Genomic DNA, 17,849 nt, shown 5'->3' on the forward strand with positions numbered 1-17,849 from the left:
AAAGTTTCTCCAATTACATATGTATTGGGTAGTGAAAAGGCTCCATCTGTGCTCCTGGCTAGACTCTGAAAAACTATGCTACTGGTGTGGCATGCAATCTCTTTTCTATTCATACCCTGCTAAATATTCATGTTCTTGATGATTTATGCACTCTAGGAGAAAAAACAACAACAAAAATACAAAAACAACTGAACAAAAGTTCTGATGCAAACTACAGAACCCAAGTCAACCTTTTATATATCTCTTTTCCCATCCCCTTACCTGGTAGCACTGACTGACTACTCTATTTCTGTTACTAGACTGCATACCTTACGTAAATAATTAAAAACGTATTAAAATTAAATTACCAAGATTAGATCAGTTGCTGCACTGCTATACTTTCACCTGCAAGCTCTGGACTTCTAATCTTGCATATAACAAAAGGTGGCATCCCAGAAATTCCAAAAGTTCATAATTATGTTCTTTTGAGAAGAAATTGGGGAATTCATTCTCAAAAACACATACACAAACAAGTGCTGAATGCACTTTCTATTTTCACCAGTGCATGTACTTTGGAAATTGTAAGGCTTGTCACTCTCCACAGAGAGTGTCCAAGAACTGCATAGCATGGCAAAAAGACAGACTGTAACTAATCATATTACTGCAAAAATAGAAAAGAACAGAGTGGCATTTCTGAAGCTTCTGTTGGTATGGAAAGAATAGAAACAGAATAACCTGGAGAGAGTCTTGATAAGAGAGACTGGCAAAAAACCCCACAGCTCGTAATTCTTGGAATAATTCTTGGAGTTTCTGTTAATAATAGTGGAGAGAAGTTTGAGCACTTATAAGCATATTATGTTTGTAAAGCTATGGTACCTGTGGAGGTTGTATGCTTCCTCCACACCATTTATGACTAATGCCCTTCATACTGCCTCCTGGCATTTCTCTGAGCAGTTTCACAAGAGATACATGTCTGGCGTCCATCGTTACACTGATAAACATATACAAATTGAGAAGTGGGTTGTGCTGATAAAGCCTCATATAATTGTGAGCTAAAATAACTTCTGCTGTTGAGGTCATTAAAGGAAGAAAAGTTGAGCTACAAAACACTACTGTTCAGTTCTTAGGAAGTACCCTGCATATTTAGAAGGGGTGTTTCCTTACGTGTTCAAGAATCATCGTGTTGACACCAGCAAGCAAAGCTTAGTACATGTGAAAACAACATGGAGAGCAGAAATTGGTTTCTATGAATCAAGTCTACAGGTTGTGCTACAGGGCATGAAGGTACTTAACAATAAAGATATACTTTGAACTATTTGCAATATAACCTTAAAAAGAGAACTTAAATTCTTCCGATGTGTCTCTGCTAGGAAAGTTTGGGATGTTCTTTACATTCAGGCCATACATAGTTTATGAATAATAGATATGCTGAGCATGTTAAACAGGTGAGGTTCACAGTGCTTAAGACCTCTAGAAATATACTATTAATAGGTTAGAGAAATCATTTATCTGCTGGAATATTTGTAAATCTATGAAAATCCACAGATTATATAAATCCAAAACCTAAACACTATTTTCTCTTAGTGTATTTTATCTTAAAAAATCCTCCAGCTTATATCAGATTTTATTTCAAAGCACCACTTCCATGTCTTGCTTGTCACGAATCAAGTTTCCAAACACTCAGCTACGATTCAGAGTGTTTCTACTTTTTGTCAACAGAAAAAAATCATTATTTGAGATTAGTATTAATATTAATGTTGGCAACTCCAGAATAAGCCATCCTTTCTTTTTTCAGTATACTGCTACCGATTTATAATTTACCTTACAGCCAGACACAGGACCTACTGCTATAAAATTTTTTCAGACAAAGGGTTAAATTATACCATTAATTTATAAGGACAATTCAACTAATATCAACAGGGAATTCTGCATACTAATTGTACAGTATAAGCCAAAATTTAGACACTAAAAAGTGACAATACGAGGTATATTTCAACTCTGTATGACAAAGTAGAAAATAAACCTATATAATAACCATGTCCTTAATTATATGTAGCAAATGCAAATGATCTTGAATATACAAAACATGTAAGTACCATACATTTATTAGATCAGGCTCTCTCGCTCCTAAATCATATAGACCATTCATAGTCTTTTGCCTATACAGCTCCTGTTGCAGGAAGTTCATGGAACATCCCCTACACTAAAATCATCACCTGTTCCTCTGTCTCTCCCCCTTTTTGTTGTACCAATTCCTGACACCAGGGGAGGCAACTGATCTCCGCTTAATGCCATGGTTTGTGCATAGAGCTCTTCAGAGCTCTCTTAAGGCTTGCATAACTTGCTACCATGAAACAGGTATGATACTGTAAGTTGAATTCAATCCTAGGATCTTAGTTTTCCTGTGCTTGTGTTCTGAATGCACATTCATGCATATATTCTCATATTCTAATCATATGCTACCAAACTAGTATTACCAAATTTGGGGACAGCTCCTTATAACCTTTGCTGAGGCAAAGGTATTGGTGATCTTACAGTACGAAGCTGTCATTGTAAGCTAACTACAGGTAGTGAAACATCAAGATACTTCAACAACATGTGGTCATGTAACCTTGTAATGAATTTCTCATTCCGGCAGAAGCAGTCTACTGTTTGTATTTCCTATCATATTGAGTATTTACTTTTCCATACTGTATTACAGCCTGATCCCACAGTTCTTTTATAGACAGACCAGCTATCAAAGTATATTTGGTCTCAGTAAGGACTGTATGATTGGATTGACTGTTTATCTATATGGAAAAATGGCTTCTAAAATTGCACAATGGGGAAACACATGGTTTCTTTCTTTTTTTCTCCAATTTGCAGATCAAACTCTGCTATTTTTTTAATAGGTAGAGGTGTTGGGCTTTAGTGAATCAGCCCCCTAACTAAAATAATCAAGTAATTTCTAACTTCCAGTGACAGACACTCATTTCCAACAGTGGTACAGACTTGGATCATTCTTGGCTTTTCTGCATTCACTGATATTATAGAGCCCATAGCCTATATTAACAACTTTGTTTATTTGAATTAGCTTGTTTTCTACAGATTATTCACCACTTCTATATATATCTAAGCATCATCAGTGTATTTCATTTGTTTTTCTCAGATCCGATACTAATCAAGAGATGACAGTATAGAAAGGATTATTTTATTTGCAGAATGTATGATCCTTACTCCCCATCTTAGCGTATGCTAGATAGAAAGAATTTAGTTAAGATCTCATCTAATTAATACTATTAGCAAGAACAAAAGATCATTTCTGCAATAATGGTCACCTAGAACCATATTTTTATAATGCAGCTACTCAAAACTGAGTCTTAAACTCAGAAAATTTAGAAACAGAATTTTTGATGACTTATTGAAATAAATATATAAAATTAAAAAAGAACATACATTCTAGCTTGTCTTCAGGTCTTCCTCTTTCTAGCAGTGACAAATAACAAACAATATCTTTCAGCTGGATCATGTCTGGTAAATGTAAGTTGGCAGGAGTAGGAGGTCGGGATGAAGAGGTACCTTTGTTGAGTCGCAGGCCTGGAAATAACACATAGCCTTTGTTACTCTTAACATATACAATAAGCAGAAAATTAAAACATAACTCTCGCATACATGTATCTTTGTTTGATGTGAATCTCAGATGACTTCTTAATTTAAATGTAAATGTGAAGTTTTAAACAATTCATGTTCATAGTTTATCCAGCAAAGGCAGAATAAAAATGATAGTGAGGTTTCACCATATTATACAGATAAAGCAAACTATTAAAAAAGAAAATCAATTACGGGAATGGCGTAACCCTTTTTTTCATTTGTGTTGATTTGATGTCATTTGACTACAAAAAAATTAAGTGAATATTATTCTACTACATTACATGTTAATTTAAATATAAAAACAATCCCTGCCCAATGCTGCATCCACTTCCTTGTGCTTGTAGAAGCTTCATCTAACTTATAGATGGACACGAGCTACACTAATTGAAGATGTTTCAGTGTCAAAGAAAACTCTGATAATACCCAAATGTGTAGTGTCCTCAAAACCACAGCCAGATGTGTGTCAGAGCAACACATATTTAAAACATGGAAGCCTCAGCCACAGAATACTATGAAAATAAACATAGAAGTTAAATAATAGTCATAATAATTGCTCAAACATTGTGATCAAGAGCAGTTCCAGTGTACCACGTGGAATATAAGTTTCAACATGGCCAAATTTTTTGTTTCAAGACAACATTAATATGACCGGTCCTGATGATATTAGTGGAATCTGCAGGACCAATAAGGAAAAAAAGGTGAAGGACAGGAGAACACAGAGAAAGCAGTAATAAACTGTCTTTACAAGTTTGTTACATTTCTCAATGACTTTAGTGATGTTAAAGATGAAACTTTACAAAGGGTTTACTGTTCTTAAATATTTTCTATAACTAATTCAGAAAAGATTCCTCATTGCACACATAACCTGCATACATAATTTCTCTCATCCATTTGTCTTGGATAAGATATTTACTGTAGCAAATGGAAACAGAATTCTGGTGGGGTTTTTCCCCCCCCCCATTTTTATCTTGAAAAATGTCATTACAAACTGAAGACAGTTTCAAAGGTCTACTGAGGTACCCATGTTAAAAAATAATAGTTCAGTAATTAAAAGCAAATTGGCATGCAGAAAATATATCTTTGGCTCAAGTTCATGTTCATGGTTTCAGGCACATAATAAACACTGAAAGTAAATATTAAAATTAATAAAAAGATTTAATAGGGCAATGTTCTACTAAACGAGCTTGCGTGTCAATTAAGTACCCTTAAATTAAGACATTATAAAATGTTAATCAATTAAGATGCTAGCTTTAATCACACAATTTACACAAATAGTTTACATTCCAGTCTTATATGAATCTTATGCACAGAATTAAATAGTATTACAAAACTTGGGCTAACTCATCTCTAAAATTATTAGTCCCAAAATCCAAATGAAAAGGCATACAAATCTTAAGGTATCTTTTAGCTTATCATCAGCTGCAAGGTACAGGTTAAAGTATTACTTCTTAATCAACGGTGGGAGAGGGATGGCTGCAATGTGCTGATTTATGGATGACATACAGTGCCGCTGCTTACCTGGCATCTGTTTCCATCTCTCTTCAGACACCTTAACTGAAAATACAATTTATAAACAGACATGAGTGGACCAAGAGACTCTTCAGTAAAAAACGGACACATACCAGAGAGATTTATAAACCCTGCTACTTTCCTTGTGATTTTCTCTAGCTCTTCTGTACCTTTCCATTTTCCAGAAGAATGCCAAATGTTTCTGACAAATTTATTGCCCAGTATGGTCAGTTTTTTGCACTATTGGTAACATTTAAAAATTACTAGATATCCCAAAACAAAGGTTTCCGTAATTTTCATTTGCACATAAAAATATGCCAATGCACACTGTTTCCCTTTAAATGCTACCAATTATAAAAATGTAACTTCTAATTTAAATCCCATGCAATTGAATTACAATATGAATATTATATTTTCAAGCACAAATAACTCTGGTGAGGTGAACTGAATTGTCTCTCTGAACGTGCTTTGGATATAACAATTTATCAAACAGTCCTTCTGGTATTACAACAAATACATATGGAAGACTACTAATCTGGTCTCATGTTACATTATTTGTAAAGTCCTTACTAACAGAAAAAGATGAAAATTAACTACAAACTGGGAAAAGTGAGTGAAGAAGAAAAAAATTTTAGGATGTAGCATTAAAGTAAGAAACTTAGCATACAGTTTAAACAACAACAATATAATAACAACAACAATGATGATGATGTTACCACACATAAGAATGAAATCTATCAAAGAGAATTATAGTTAAAGTGAAGAAAGCTGAGTACGACCTATGCTGGGCAGAATTTAGCTGTAAATCTGGCAATGACCTAAAAACAGCTGTTATCATTTCTACATATAAAGTGTCAAAACCGTAGGAATACAACACCAGAATGATAAAAGATGATTTTGAAATTATAGTAGTCAGAAAACATATGTAAAAATACAGCATAATAAATAAATATGCACTACTAAATGGTAGCTGCTATTGGAGTTATCAAGCAAAAAGTGTTAAATGTAAAAGATTACAAATTTTGGTGGCTGGTACAGTGCATGTTTATTGCTGATGCTACTAATTGACTAAAACATGACAAAAACGTCAATGAAAAATTAAAAGTAATGAAAGTGGGAACGAAATTGTGCTGCTGAGACTTTATAGGCAACAGAATGTATATTCATAGTTGAAAAAATGCAATGATGAAAATTTATGACATCGAAAATATACCCTGCAGCATATAATAAAGAAAACATTTAGACATGTCCTTAGAGATTCTGTTGCAAAGCATCTTTAAGGGCAAGGGACTGAATCACTGGACTAAATGACTTGCCCAAAACATAAGGAAGTAATTATCAGTGTTGCAATTAGCAACAGAAGGTTTTGAATACGCCACACAACTGATTACACCATAGTCTACTAAGCTTACTGCTCTGCAGTAGATAGATAACTAACAACAAAAGCCCAAGAAGTTGGAAATGTGCTGTCTACACAGCAGGTATTTGTGGAAGGAGATGTGTCCATGGCAGTTCTGATTAGAAAGGATAAAAAAAGATACCTGAAGAATTCAATTCAAATGAAAAAAAAAATTATATGAAGAATCATACCCTCGATGTGGTAACCAAGCTTTGCTAGCAGAGAAAGGTTTTTTTGGTCTAATTACAGTTTATGACCATTACATATATACACATTATAATATAATAGAAGGCAATGTAATATGGTTTTTTTCGTTGGTTTGTTTGTTTGGTGGTTTTTGCCAGGAAATATAAAGCTAAGAAGTTGAAATAACAGGTACTGTAAATTTAAATAAAGAAAAAATAACTGAAACCCATCTATTTAACATAGTTAAGAACAGCATTCACTAAAAAGAAAAAACAGGTCAGACTCAGTGGGTAATATCTGAAAGCCTATAATTAGTATTGTACACTGGGGCATCTATGCAAATCTAGTGCTTGGTATTTGCAAGAAAAGCTAACATTTCAGCTAGTGGCACTTGTACCAAATTCACAACTTCTGGATGAGTTGCAATTTGAAGACACCTAATCTTCATATAAAGAATTCAAGCAATTAAGTACCCATCAAACCATTTGGTAACTTGCTTTAAGTGCAGGATTATCCGAGCTGTTCAAAACATGCAATTAATTTCATTAAATTAGTCTAGCTTCTCCTTTTAGCTACTGGATTTTGATAGAGTTCCCAAATTGCTAAAGCGCTAAACCAAATATTTCAAGTTAGGAAGGCAACCTTAATTTTTTTCTGCAAGTTTTCTTTAAAGATTTTATAACATTTTGTAAGTTGACAGTTTTTAACACTATTTTGCATGGAAGTATTTTAACATGGTATGTCCTCTGAACTCAAAATCACTTAATAAAAATGTTCAGTTTAGCATGAAAATTTCAAACTGCATTAAAGAAGATCCTTACATTGGGAAAGGAAATACTGCTAACACTTATAGGACATTTGAAGTATCAGTAGCTGATAAGTATATAGGATTACTAATAGGAGTATCACACCTAAACAATTAAGAGAAGCAGCAGTAACTGAGCACAGAAGCTGTAGAGCACCAGCAGGAGCCTCCTGCATGAAGCTCTGAAAGTTTCTGAGTGTTTATACAGTAGAGCAGGCAGCAAGATCATGTAACCATAGCAATCTGATTAGCATTCACATGACAAAGACTGTCCACTTGGTGTCTCAGCTGCATCATTATTGTGAATTAAAAAGACAAAAGCATTTAATTTCCGTTTCTTTTCACAGTATTTCTTGTTATGATTGAGTTAGTTTCTCCAATTTCACAAATACCAGAACAAAAAAAGAAATACATATAGTTTAGAATTCCATATATTTATAGCTATTAGAAGTAAAACAGAAGGGGGAGGGAACTTTCAGTTCTTATATTACTGTGATTTTATTACGTACCTCCAGAAAGGTGTTGGGGTTTGTTTTTTATTAACGGGCTGCAGTGAGAGATTTTGTTGCTAAATGATGTAAAAAGATGCTCAATGAAATCATCTGGTAACTCTGCCTCCAGAAAAGTCTTCATGAACAGCTTGAATCCCTCTAAATCAATTGTCTAGAGTGAAAAGGAAAAAAAAAAAGGAAAAGAGTATTTTGAATTGCTCATTTTGCAAAAACTTTTATACTATTCCACCAAATAATATTCTGTTAACAAAAACTTTAGGTTGTCTTGAAAATACTGATTTCTGAAGATATAGCCTGGCATACCTATTTTTGAAAGTGACTGATTATTGAATAAAGTATTACTTTGAAAACTCACAGTATTGCTACAAAAGCCTAGTGCACAGCGTAAGATAGCCTAGAGTAAATTCAGAGCACTTGTATCAGGACCCTGAAACTAAGTTCCATGCTCTCTTGTTTCTTGATTAGAATATGGCTTAACAGCACATACAAAACTGCAACCAAAGGCACCTATGGAGCCCACAGGGATGTACCTAACAAGTCTTAGCTTTTCCCATAATTGGGCAGACAACAAGCAAGGGATTTTTGGATACCTAATTCAGGGAATTGAAGGCCTCCTGTCTTTCCCTAGGTGGCAATATGCTTTGCTGGTATTTTACAAAGAAAAACTAATCATCCTGTCTTAAATAGGTTCTAACAGTCATATGAGAGTGCTGAGACATGCATTACTTACAAGGAAAAAAAACTTGTTGATTTGAAACATTTGTCATTTAGTTTAATTTGGTTTTGCTTTTGACAGCAAGGTAAGAGCTGACTAATGAAACTTCATTGATGATTTCTCCTGGTAAGACAGCATTGTCCGTTTTAAGTAATAAAATAATCCTAGAATCATAGAATATCTCAAGTTGGAAGGGACCCATAAGGATCATTGAGTCCAACTCCCTGCTCCTCACAGGACTACCTAAAACTAAACCATATAACTAAGAGCATCGTCCAGACACTCTTTGAACTGACAGGTGTGGTGCCATGACCGCTTCCTTGGGGAGCCTGTTCCAGTGACCGACCACCCTCTCAGTGAAGAACCTTTTCCTAATGTCCAATCTGAACTTCCCCTGGTGCAGCTTCATTCCATTTCATGTCCTGTCACTGGTCACCAGAGAGAGGAGCTCAGCACCTCCCACTTGAGGAAGGTGTAGACTGTGGTGAGGTCACAGCAATGTAAAACATTATGATCCCATTTTATCCTGCTAATATAGAACCACTAAAGATAAAGGTATCCTGAAACATGTCAAGAGAGTTTAAGACAATTTCAGTTTATCTCAGAAATAGCTGACACACTGCATACTTATCAATGATGCTACTCAGTTACGTATGTGATTTTCCAACAGCTCATCAATAATCTGTAAAACATAGTGTTGCTGTCTTTGTTTCTAAATCTAACAGGACAGCAACTTTTCACCATTAAATAATTAAGGGATAAGGCCACACTGCATCACAAAATCAACTTGGAAAAATTTCCCCATGCTTCAGGAAGACCCCATTTGTCCACAGAAAACTCTAGTGCAACTCCTTTAGTTCAGCACAGTGAATGCAGCATGAGGAAGGAAAAGACAAGTAAGAAATCAGCTTGAAACCATGCCAGAAAAAGAAAATTGAAACTAAACTTTCAAAGTACCTCAGTGACTTTGGCATCTGAGTCACAACATAAATAATTTTTACAATTACTTTAATATAATTTCAACACTTTGGAGCAGGGTTTTCTCTCCCCCTGCCTTTTTTTTTTCCCCTCTTTTTTTTTTAATATTTATGAGATGTAGAAATTTTATGGCCACATAAAATAAGGTGTTTCCCATTAAGGCCAAGATCTAATCACCCCAGGGTAATATTTTAAATGTGTATCACTGTTCTTGTGAGGGACCAACAACACAGGTTGCAAAATTTGACTGATCTTGTGCAAGCCATTATTATTAGGAATGCAAACCTGGCAAGAGGGTATCTATGCTGAGCTTCTAATCCAGAACACCTAATTTGAGAAAGAAGTGCAGTGAAACTAATAAAACTCTTATGTACTGAACACAAAAATAGCAGAGACTGAAAAAAAATTGTCTGCGCAAAGCTCAAGCTGGGCGTAAAATGGAAATAATCAACTTGGACAAGGACTCACTATCTTTGTCTCATTATAGAGTTCCTGCCACTCTCTTCTACTTTGGCAAATCATACTGTTTCAATCATGCTACAAACTTTACGTTTTTCCTCAATAATAAAGTGACTGGCATTTAATTCACTGTTTATAAACCATGAAACCACAATGGCAAAAGGATTTGTATCAGCATCCAAGTAAATCATTCATTAGTTGACACTATATAAATGTATTTTTTATCTGCAAGCATAACAAATACATTAATCACTAAATCAACTGACTTTAACAATGTGAAATTGCTTTGTTAGGTTGTTCGTTAATGAAATGTGTCTTAGCTATTTCACTACATCACATACAAAGAGGAATAACCAAGTGAAAAAGGAAAACAGAAAAACAAATTATAATACCATTTAAGTTAAGATTTATGGATGGACATGTAAAATATCTCTGTATTACAGAAAGCTTTTTTTTATTTACCTTGTCTGTGGATTTTATGTATATACTGCTAGAAATATTCCTTGAGTTTACAGCTATATTAGAATTTTAAACTGCTGTCTGAGTGACATTGGTCCACCAAGCTGCTAGCAATAACTAAATCCCTAATGCTACATTTTTTCCATTTATGGGCTCAGAATTATGCCTGGGTAGAGATTTGGATTAATAAATAAGGTTAAAATTATGTGTTTCTTTCTTCATGAAGATTCTTTTTCTCAAAGATGTTCAAACTTTTTAATATTTTCTAAGCTTATCATTTACCCCAGTGTCCTCCAAAGCAAGTGTTCCAAACTGCCTTATATCTTCTGGCCAGGAAAGACAACAGATAACAAAGTAACACGACTTGGCTGCCATGTCCATTTACTGTATCTGACACCCTGACTGCCACTGATTAGGGTGCTCAGTAAAGGAAAAAAGAAAGTGGGTGGTTGTTCTACAGTCAGATTTCTTCAGCTGAAAGTGCTTTATCCTCTCCTCTAACATGCTCTGTGACTTGTATTCCCCAAGGGAAGCAGCAACATTCACACAAGAGTTCAGACGTTGCACATCTAAAAGCTTTCAAATGATGCTGAAAGTTATTTAGGAGCTGGTAAGTGACTTTACACATCAGAAATGCTCATAACAGCCCAAAATGCAGATGCAAAACCACATGCTCTATCAAAAGAATGTGCAACAACAGTCCTGCCTAAAGGAGATCTATGCGTACAGCCCTGTGATTATGTTCTTGCCTATATGAAAAAAAAACCCACAAAATCCATTATTCTAATACTCCAGAGCTGAAAAACATTTTCAAGAGGACCTAACATACTTGGTGTAGATTATCCTGTTAGAACTGAGCTCTGAAGTAATGCAGTCATTTCTGGAAATTTGTCTTTGTAAATGTATATATAGTAAATAACAGAACTGAGCTAGACTGCAGCAAATTTAGGAGTAGTTTAGATTATCCATCTAGCTTTCCAATGGAAAAGAGGTGATCTTTCAAAATAAGGCTCACTTTAAATTACTTCCATTGCTTTTTCTATCATATCTTTCTCATTGTAATATACATAAGCCATTACGTAACTGTAGAAAAATGGAATAATTTCCTAAAATAAATCCTGTGAGGATGACTGGAGAAGACTTATAAGTGTTAGAGTGTTATCACCAAGCAGAGGTTTTAGTGTTGAGTATGGTTCATTTAGAACAGAACACTTAAAGATGCAAAACGTTTGCCCAGCTTAATTTAAAATAACTTTCACAGAAGAGAGAACAACACACAATGTTATGAGCATTTCTGTATTCTGCAATTATACAGTATTTTTCTTTTTTCCTCATGGAAATTTACCCTTCTAAAATATGAAAATGCTTCATTAAGTAACTACCCTTCCTCTAATTACTAGCATTTCGCCTCAACCACAGCTACTTTTCAAAGGAACCACACAATGTTTCGGTAACCAAAAAAGACAAAAAAAGAAAAACAGAGGACATGAATTTTCTACACTAACACGGATCATGCTCACTCTCCTATGTAAACCACAATACCTTCCTTTTAAATCTCACTGTCATATCAGAATTTCTCAGATGAGAAGTTCAATACATTTTGGTATGGTTTGAAAATAATTTATTTCTGTTAATAAATTCGCAAGCATTAATTAAACAGTTCAGATCAATAGTATCAGAATAATAGATAAGCCATAATGGTCGATGTTGTTTTCTTAAACATGCAGGCTAATTGCTTAATTTTCAACAGTTGCTTGGCTTCCAGAAGCTCCAACGGAATTAAAATGAACCTGAGAAAGGATTGAGCATTTCAGAAGGCGTTTTCCACGACATTACCCAAGTGAGGGGATGAGAGCGTGAGAGGATGTACCAAACTTACTACAATTAACCTGGCACATGAATTAATTCATTCCATTTCACAAGAGACTATCAGGGCATAGGGAGATTATGATCTCAAGTTTAGGGATCTCAGGAAAATTTTCAACATGACAGGGAGATATATAAGGGCATAGTTGAAGCAGCCAATAGTTAATCAGAAGAACATGAAAGAACTTTCAAATCATTTGGCCTAAATCTTCTGAGGAGAGAGGGAGGAAAAAAGAATAAAAATCTGTGCTGTTTTAGGTTTGATTCAAATGAAAAAGGTACCAAAAGCCTTGCCTGTAGGTCAGAGAAAGGTAGGTGGTTTTATATTAACCATATATAACTGGATTCTTCTTTTCATATGTTAAACAACTGATTCACCAAGTTTACTGGAGCTCCTTTTCTTATGTCTTACAAAAATAAACTTTACAAAACAAAACTTTATAATTTTTTACAATCTTCTATATTATTGGGTAATAAAACTTCATTTGGTAATGAAACATTTTGATATAAGCCCAGGGAAGTATACATTCAAAAACACCATCAAGTTTTAGCTAATTTAAACCACAACTTCCATATAAAATTAATTTTACTACTATTTTTAGAAGCAGTTCTTATTATTATAATTTCCCATTTATAGATTTTTATCAATGTTTCCAGTTACCTGAAATTAAAAAAAAAAGGTATATATCCACTTTGGAGAAAAGGAAAGGAGAAAGGACAGAAGGCAGAAGCAAAACTGCACAGCTTTAAATTCTTTTTAGCAAATAAAATGTGTCAACCATTAAACATCTTTTAGCTTTTCTGAAAGCAAACACGAAACTGGACTCACTATGAGTCAATGTAGAGGAAAATTAAAAATACACATTTTTTTTTTACATGATAAATTGTCAGGGAAAATCCATAACATTTAATTAACCATCCAGAAATTTGAAAATTAATCCCAGCACTAAACTGCCAACAAGAATTTAATCCATAAGTATTATTTTTCTGTAAGCTCCCCCTGAAACAGATCCGTAAAACAAACTGAAAAAGAAGAAATAGACCAAAGTTTATAATGAGTTCTAAATGATCACTGACCACAGAAAGAAGGTTCTGGATTTGCCCCACTGCATCCAACTAAGTAACACGACAAATTTACAGAGAAAGGCATCCTATGGTGTCTTTTATGCCTTTGTTAACTGTGCCCATTCATTAATACACTGTGATAAGGCATGACTTTTACTTCACAATGCTGTTCAGACTAAGAAAATTCTTACTCGATTTCATAACTGTAAAACTAAGCAGCTAATTACACTCTAATGAGAACAATACGGTTCAGTTCAGAAAAGGAATGAAGATGCCTGAAGCCAGACATCAATATTATATCGATGCCCTTATTCATACTGGGATCTTGAAGGACTCTCTCAAGTACTACTAATCCATAAAGCACTTATACTGGATAAACCCTTTAAGTTTTTTTACTTTAGTTTCCTAAGGTGTCCACAGACTTGTTTCTGAACATAAACAAACATGTTACAATCTTCACAGGATTGAAGATTTCATCATTTGCCTCACATCTAACACAATTAGGATACATAATCTGTGTTATCAGGTCTCGCTATATATGTTCACAAAAAAAAAATCCAAAAAAAAAGGCACTGTGCACCAAGTGCAATGGAGACCACCATTTCTTCTGAAAGCACAGAGAAAGGGACAGATTGTCCCATCTTTTGGAAAAAAAATATCTCCTGGTAAAGACACCTCCCCAGTGGGGGTTAGTGTGGCTTAATACCCTTTTTTGCCTGTGGAAATTCAAACTTGTATCTCTTCCTCTAGAGAGTATCCAAATATCAGAAAAAACCTGAAGATTCACTAAGGGAAAATGAGGTTTCTGTATGTTTGTGCCAAGAAAATCATTAAATATTTACTTGTAAAAATGTTACTGAACAAATTACTGAAATAGTCCTTTGAATAAGGAGGTGATCCGAACATGTTTGAGAGATCAGGCTAGTCAGGGAGATGTATCAAAACAGATACCAAAATGTTTCAGCTGTTAAGGCAGTACTTCTGGACACATGAAAGAATTTAAGGTGCTTAGGTAAATTTTACAGAAAATAGCTGAGATAACTTTTTTATTTTTCTTTTTTAAATTGCCATACCAGAGTTGTGTGCTAACTTCACCCATTTTGGATCTAAGCCTATGCTAAAAGAAACGGAACAAATTTATGTACTGCATATATATAAATGAATATTCATTTATACATACTATTATATACAGTATTATTTATTAAATCAAGCAGCAAACAGCAATTATAGATTGTTCAGAGAGGTCACTCAGTACCTCTGCAACTATAACATGTCGTCTCACATGCTGCATATATTTTGCAATTAAATTTTGGCAAATATGCATTAGTCTAAAACACTCTACAGGTTTTTTTTAATGTTAATGCCATGAACAGATTACATACAAAAGGTTCCATCAGTGCAAATAACTCGCTATTACTTTCTTATGTTTAAGAATAGCAGAAACAGGTTTTATAACAGTGGAACAAGACAGACTAATCTGTCTTATTTCCAGATACTATGAGAACATTCCTGTTGTGATATCTGACTAAGCAAATATAGACAGATTTGCCCTCATCTTCACTTTCAGCCGAATTCGTCTTGTTAAAGAACCCATACCCAACCAACTTGTTGTGGTGGAACTTTTTCTGAAGCTTATGGCATCCTTCACTTTACAAGTAAGCTACAAACAAACAATTAGGATTTGCTCTGCCAACTCCCATTACTTTGAAGAAAATTCCTTCCCTCAAATAGCCCTTTAAGAACCAGGATAAAACAAACAATTAGGCCAAGAATTATCCTCATAATAATATTCTTGGAATAAGATAATAAAAAACAGTTACTCAAGGAACTCAGTTACAATGTCTTATAGATATTGTAAAATGTAAGAATATAAAACTAAAACAACTCTAGCTATATGGATATACAAAGTGGCAGCTGCAAAAAGTAATACCATATAGCACCTATTTTGTCTAAACTAAAAATCTGGAGAGGGAGAGAGGGGGGGGTGGGGGAGAGAGAGAGGAGGCGGGGGTGGGGGAGAGAGATGAAGCCATTTATGGACAGACTGGCATATGTGGGCAGGTAACATCTGAGCCAGGCACAAGGGGAAATGGCAGTGACTATCAATCCTTCTTCCAAAATTATTAGCTCCTCTGTCTCCATTGCATCTCTGCTCCTCAATTCTTTTCCTCCATTCTGGCATCAGCCAAGGAGGCATCACTGGGTAAGTGTGTATGGGGTGGGGAAGAATGGTGGAAATGAGCTACAGACCCCAGATTTGGACTCCTAAGAAATTTCAACCACATCTAAAGGCAACCTACTCGCAGCAGCTGCCAGACACTATTGAGGAAAATGGTGATGAAGCAGACAAGAGGAGGTTTTTTTGAGTTACAAGGAATAATCTGCACTCAGTGGAAGAACTGAAGTAATATCTAAAAGAAAGTCCCTCCACAAGACATTGTATTTCCCTCCTCCCCAGCTGCTAAAAGCTACTGGGAAACTCCTTAATAGCTTTGACCAAGCATTCTGAGATGTTTTCCTATTTTTCTGTCATAATACATTTAAAAAGTCAACTCTGTAGAAAATTCTTTAGCCTGTGCTTTTATTCCCCTTGTCCACTTCAGGAATCTGATCAGTAGTGTACACTTTTCACCACAGGAAATCCTATGACAGAACAGTAAACACACATAAAAAGACACATACAAATGACAATCACTGAACTAGAAAAAAGCATTACTAAGGAATCCTGACTGCAAAGAGTTGAAAGTCACCAAGAGATTAAAGTCCTGGCAACTGACAAGACAAATAAATTACAGTTTTCACGACAAACTCCATTTTTCAAGAGGGTTTCCAGGATGACACCGGTCACATTGACTAAAGAATTCTCAACTCTGAAGAAAGAAAAATATTCAAATTAGTTTTGGATTTGTATAGGTATTAAAAAAATCTCACTTTATTCACAGTTAACAAAATAGTCTGGAATTTTATTCTCCTGTTACTGCATGGAATACTACAAAACTGACAATAAAACCACCACTATTTTCCATACTGCTATCATGACTGTATGCACATTTCTTTGCAGTTACCCCACGTGTCTCACAGATAGGTGATGAGAAGATTTTTACCTTACTAATACCACTAAAGAATGCATATATCTTAATTCTCTTTCTACTCTACACCAATGGCATAAAGCAGAGTTCTTACATCCCACTCTTCAGTTTCTTTTGAGTCTCAGATTCCCAAAATATGTGAGACTCCAAGGAAAAAGAAATGGAGAACAATCTATGCCTAATATGCTTAAAAAAAATTTCCAATTACTATGATAAGACTTCTGTTTCTTCTCAAGCCCTCATTGATAAATACATTACACTAATTTAGTGCTAGTTCATAAAGGATGTGTCTAAACCTCAGGAAAAACAGGAATTGAAGGACTGGTTTCCAAGCTGCAGCCATAACTGTGCTTGGAAAAATAACAGACAATTTCAGGTGTCTTCTAATTTCATATCAGACATTTGTAGACCAACACTCAACCAAAAATACAGGGCCTGCTCAGGTCTCTGATCTTCTGATTATGGCTACAACAGGCTATAGAGATGCCTTAACATACCTGATTCTGTTGACACAGCAGAATGGCTTCTAACCCCTTGAGAAAAAGAGGCTGAACTCCATCTGCATTGCCAGGTTAGTAGGTTGTAAAATCTGCATTAAAAGACCTATCATGGCTAACTGAAAACATAGGATCACCTCTAGGAATTCCAGTGTCTTTGCAGAGAACAGAAACCTGTCCTTCCACAATCCAGAGCAAATGTACTATGTTCTGCTCATTCTCCACCACATATTGAATAGGACTGATCTCAGGTGACTGGTCATATAGAACAATGTTGCTTTCTACTTTCTTAAGATTGGTGATGTAACAAAATTTCCAACATTTTATCTATTTTGTAGTGAAAATCTGCAGTGGTGGGAGCTGAGGAAGCACACACATGATATCCGAAGGAATCATAAGCAAGAACACACAGGAAAATGTAAGCCAACAATTTGACACACTGTCTGCAATTTTCACAGACCTCTAACTCCTTACAAGATATAAAGCATTCATACAGCTATCGGATCCCCCACACCAATTAAGGTTTTCCCCCCTTGTGATAAGCAGAAGTTAATCATAGAATAATTTAGGTTGGAAAAGACCCTTAAGATCATCCAGTCCAACCAGTAACCTAACACTGCCAAGTCCACCACTAAACCATGTCCGTAAGCACTACATCATCCACACGTCTTTTAAAAACCTCCAGGGATGGTGACTCAACC

At 35.0% G+C, this 17,849-nt stretch overlaps 1 protein-coding gene across 1 annotated transcript in view; it reads right to left on the reverse strand.

Moving 5' to 3' along the window:
• The window catches only part of DGKB (diacylglycerol kinase beta), a 341,552-nt gene that overhangs the window by 278,092 nt on the left and 45,611 nt on the right, over positions 1–17,849 (reverse strand). The window contains exons 4-6 of the mRNA XM_059818825.1: positions 8,018–8,171; positions 5,128–5,163; positions 3,415–3,555 (exon numbers count right to left, since the gene is read on the reverse strand). Of these exons, the coding sequence (XP_059674808.1) occupies positions 3,415–3,555; positions 5,128–5,163; positions 8,018–8,171 (331 nt within the window). The remainder of the gene's footprint in view (positions 1–3,414; positions 3,556–5,127; positions 5,164–8,017; positions 8,172–17,849) is intronic.

Source organism: Gavia stellata, chromosome 6 (assembly GCF_030936135.1).
Source record: "Gavia stellata isolate bGavSte3 chromosome 6, bGavSte3.hap2, whole genome shotgun sequence".
NCBI classification, from domain to species: Eukaryota; Metazoa; Chordata; class Aves; order Gaviiformes; family Gaviidae; genus Gavia; species Gavia stellata.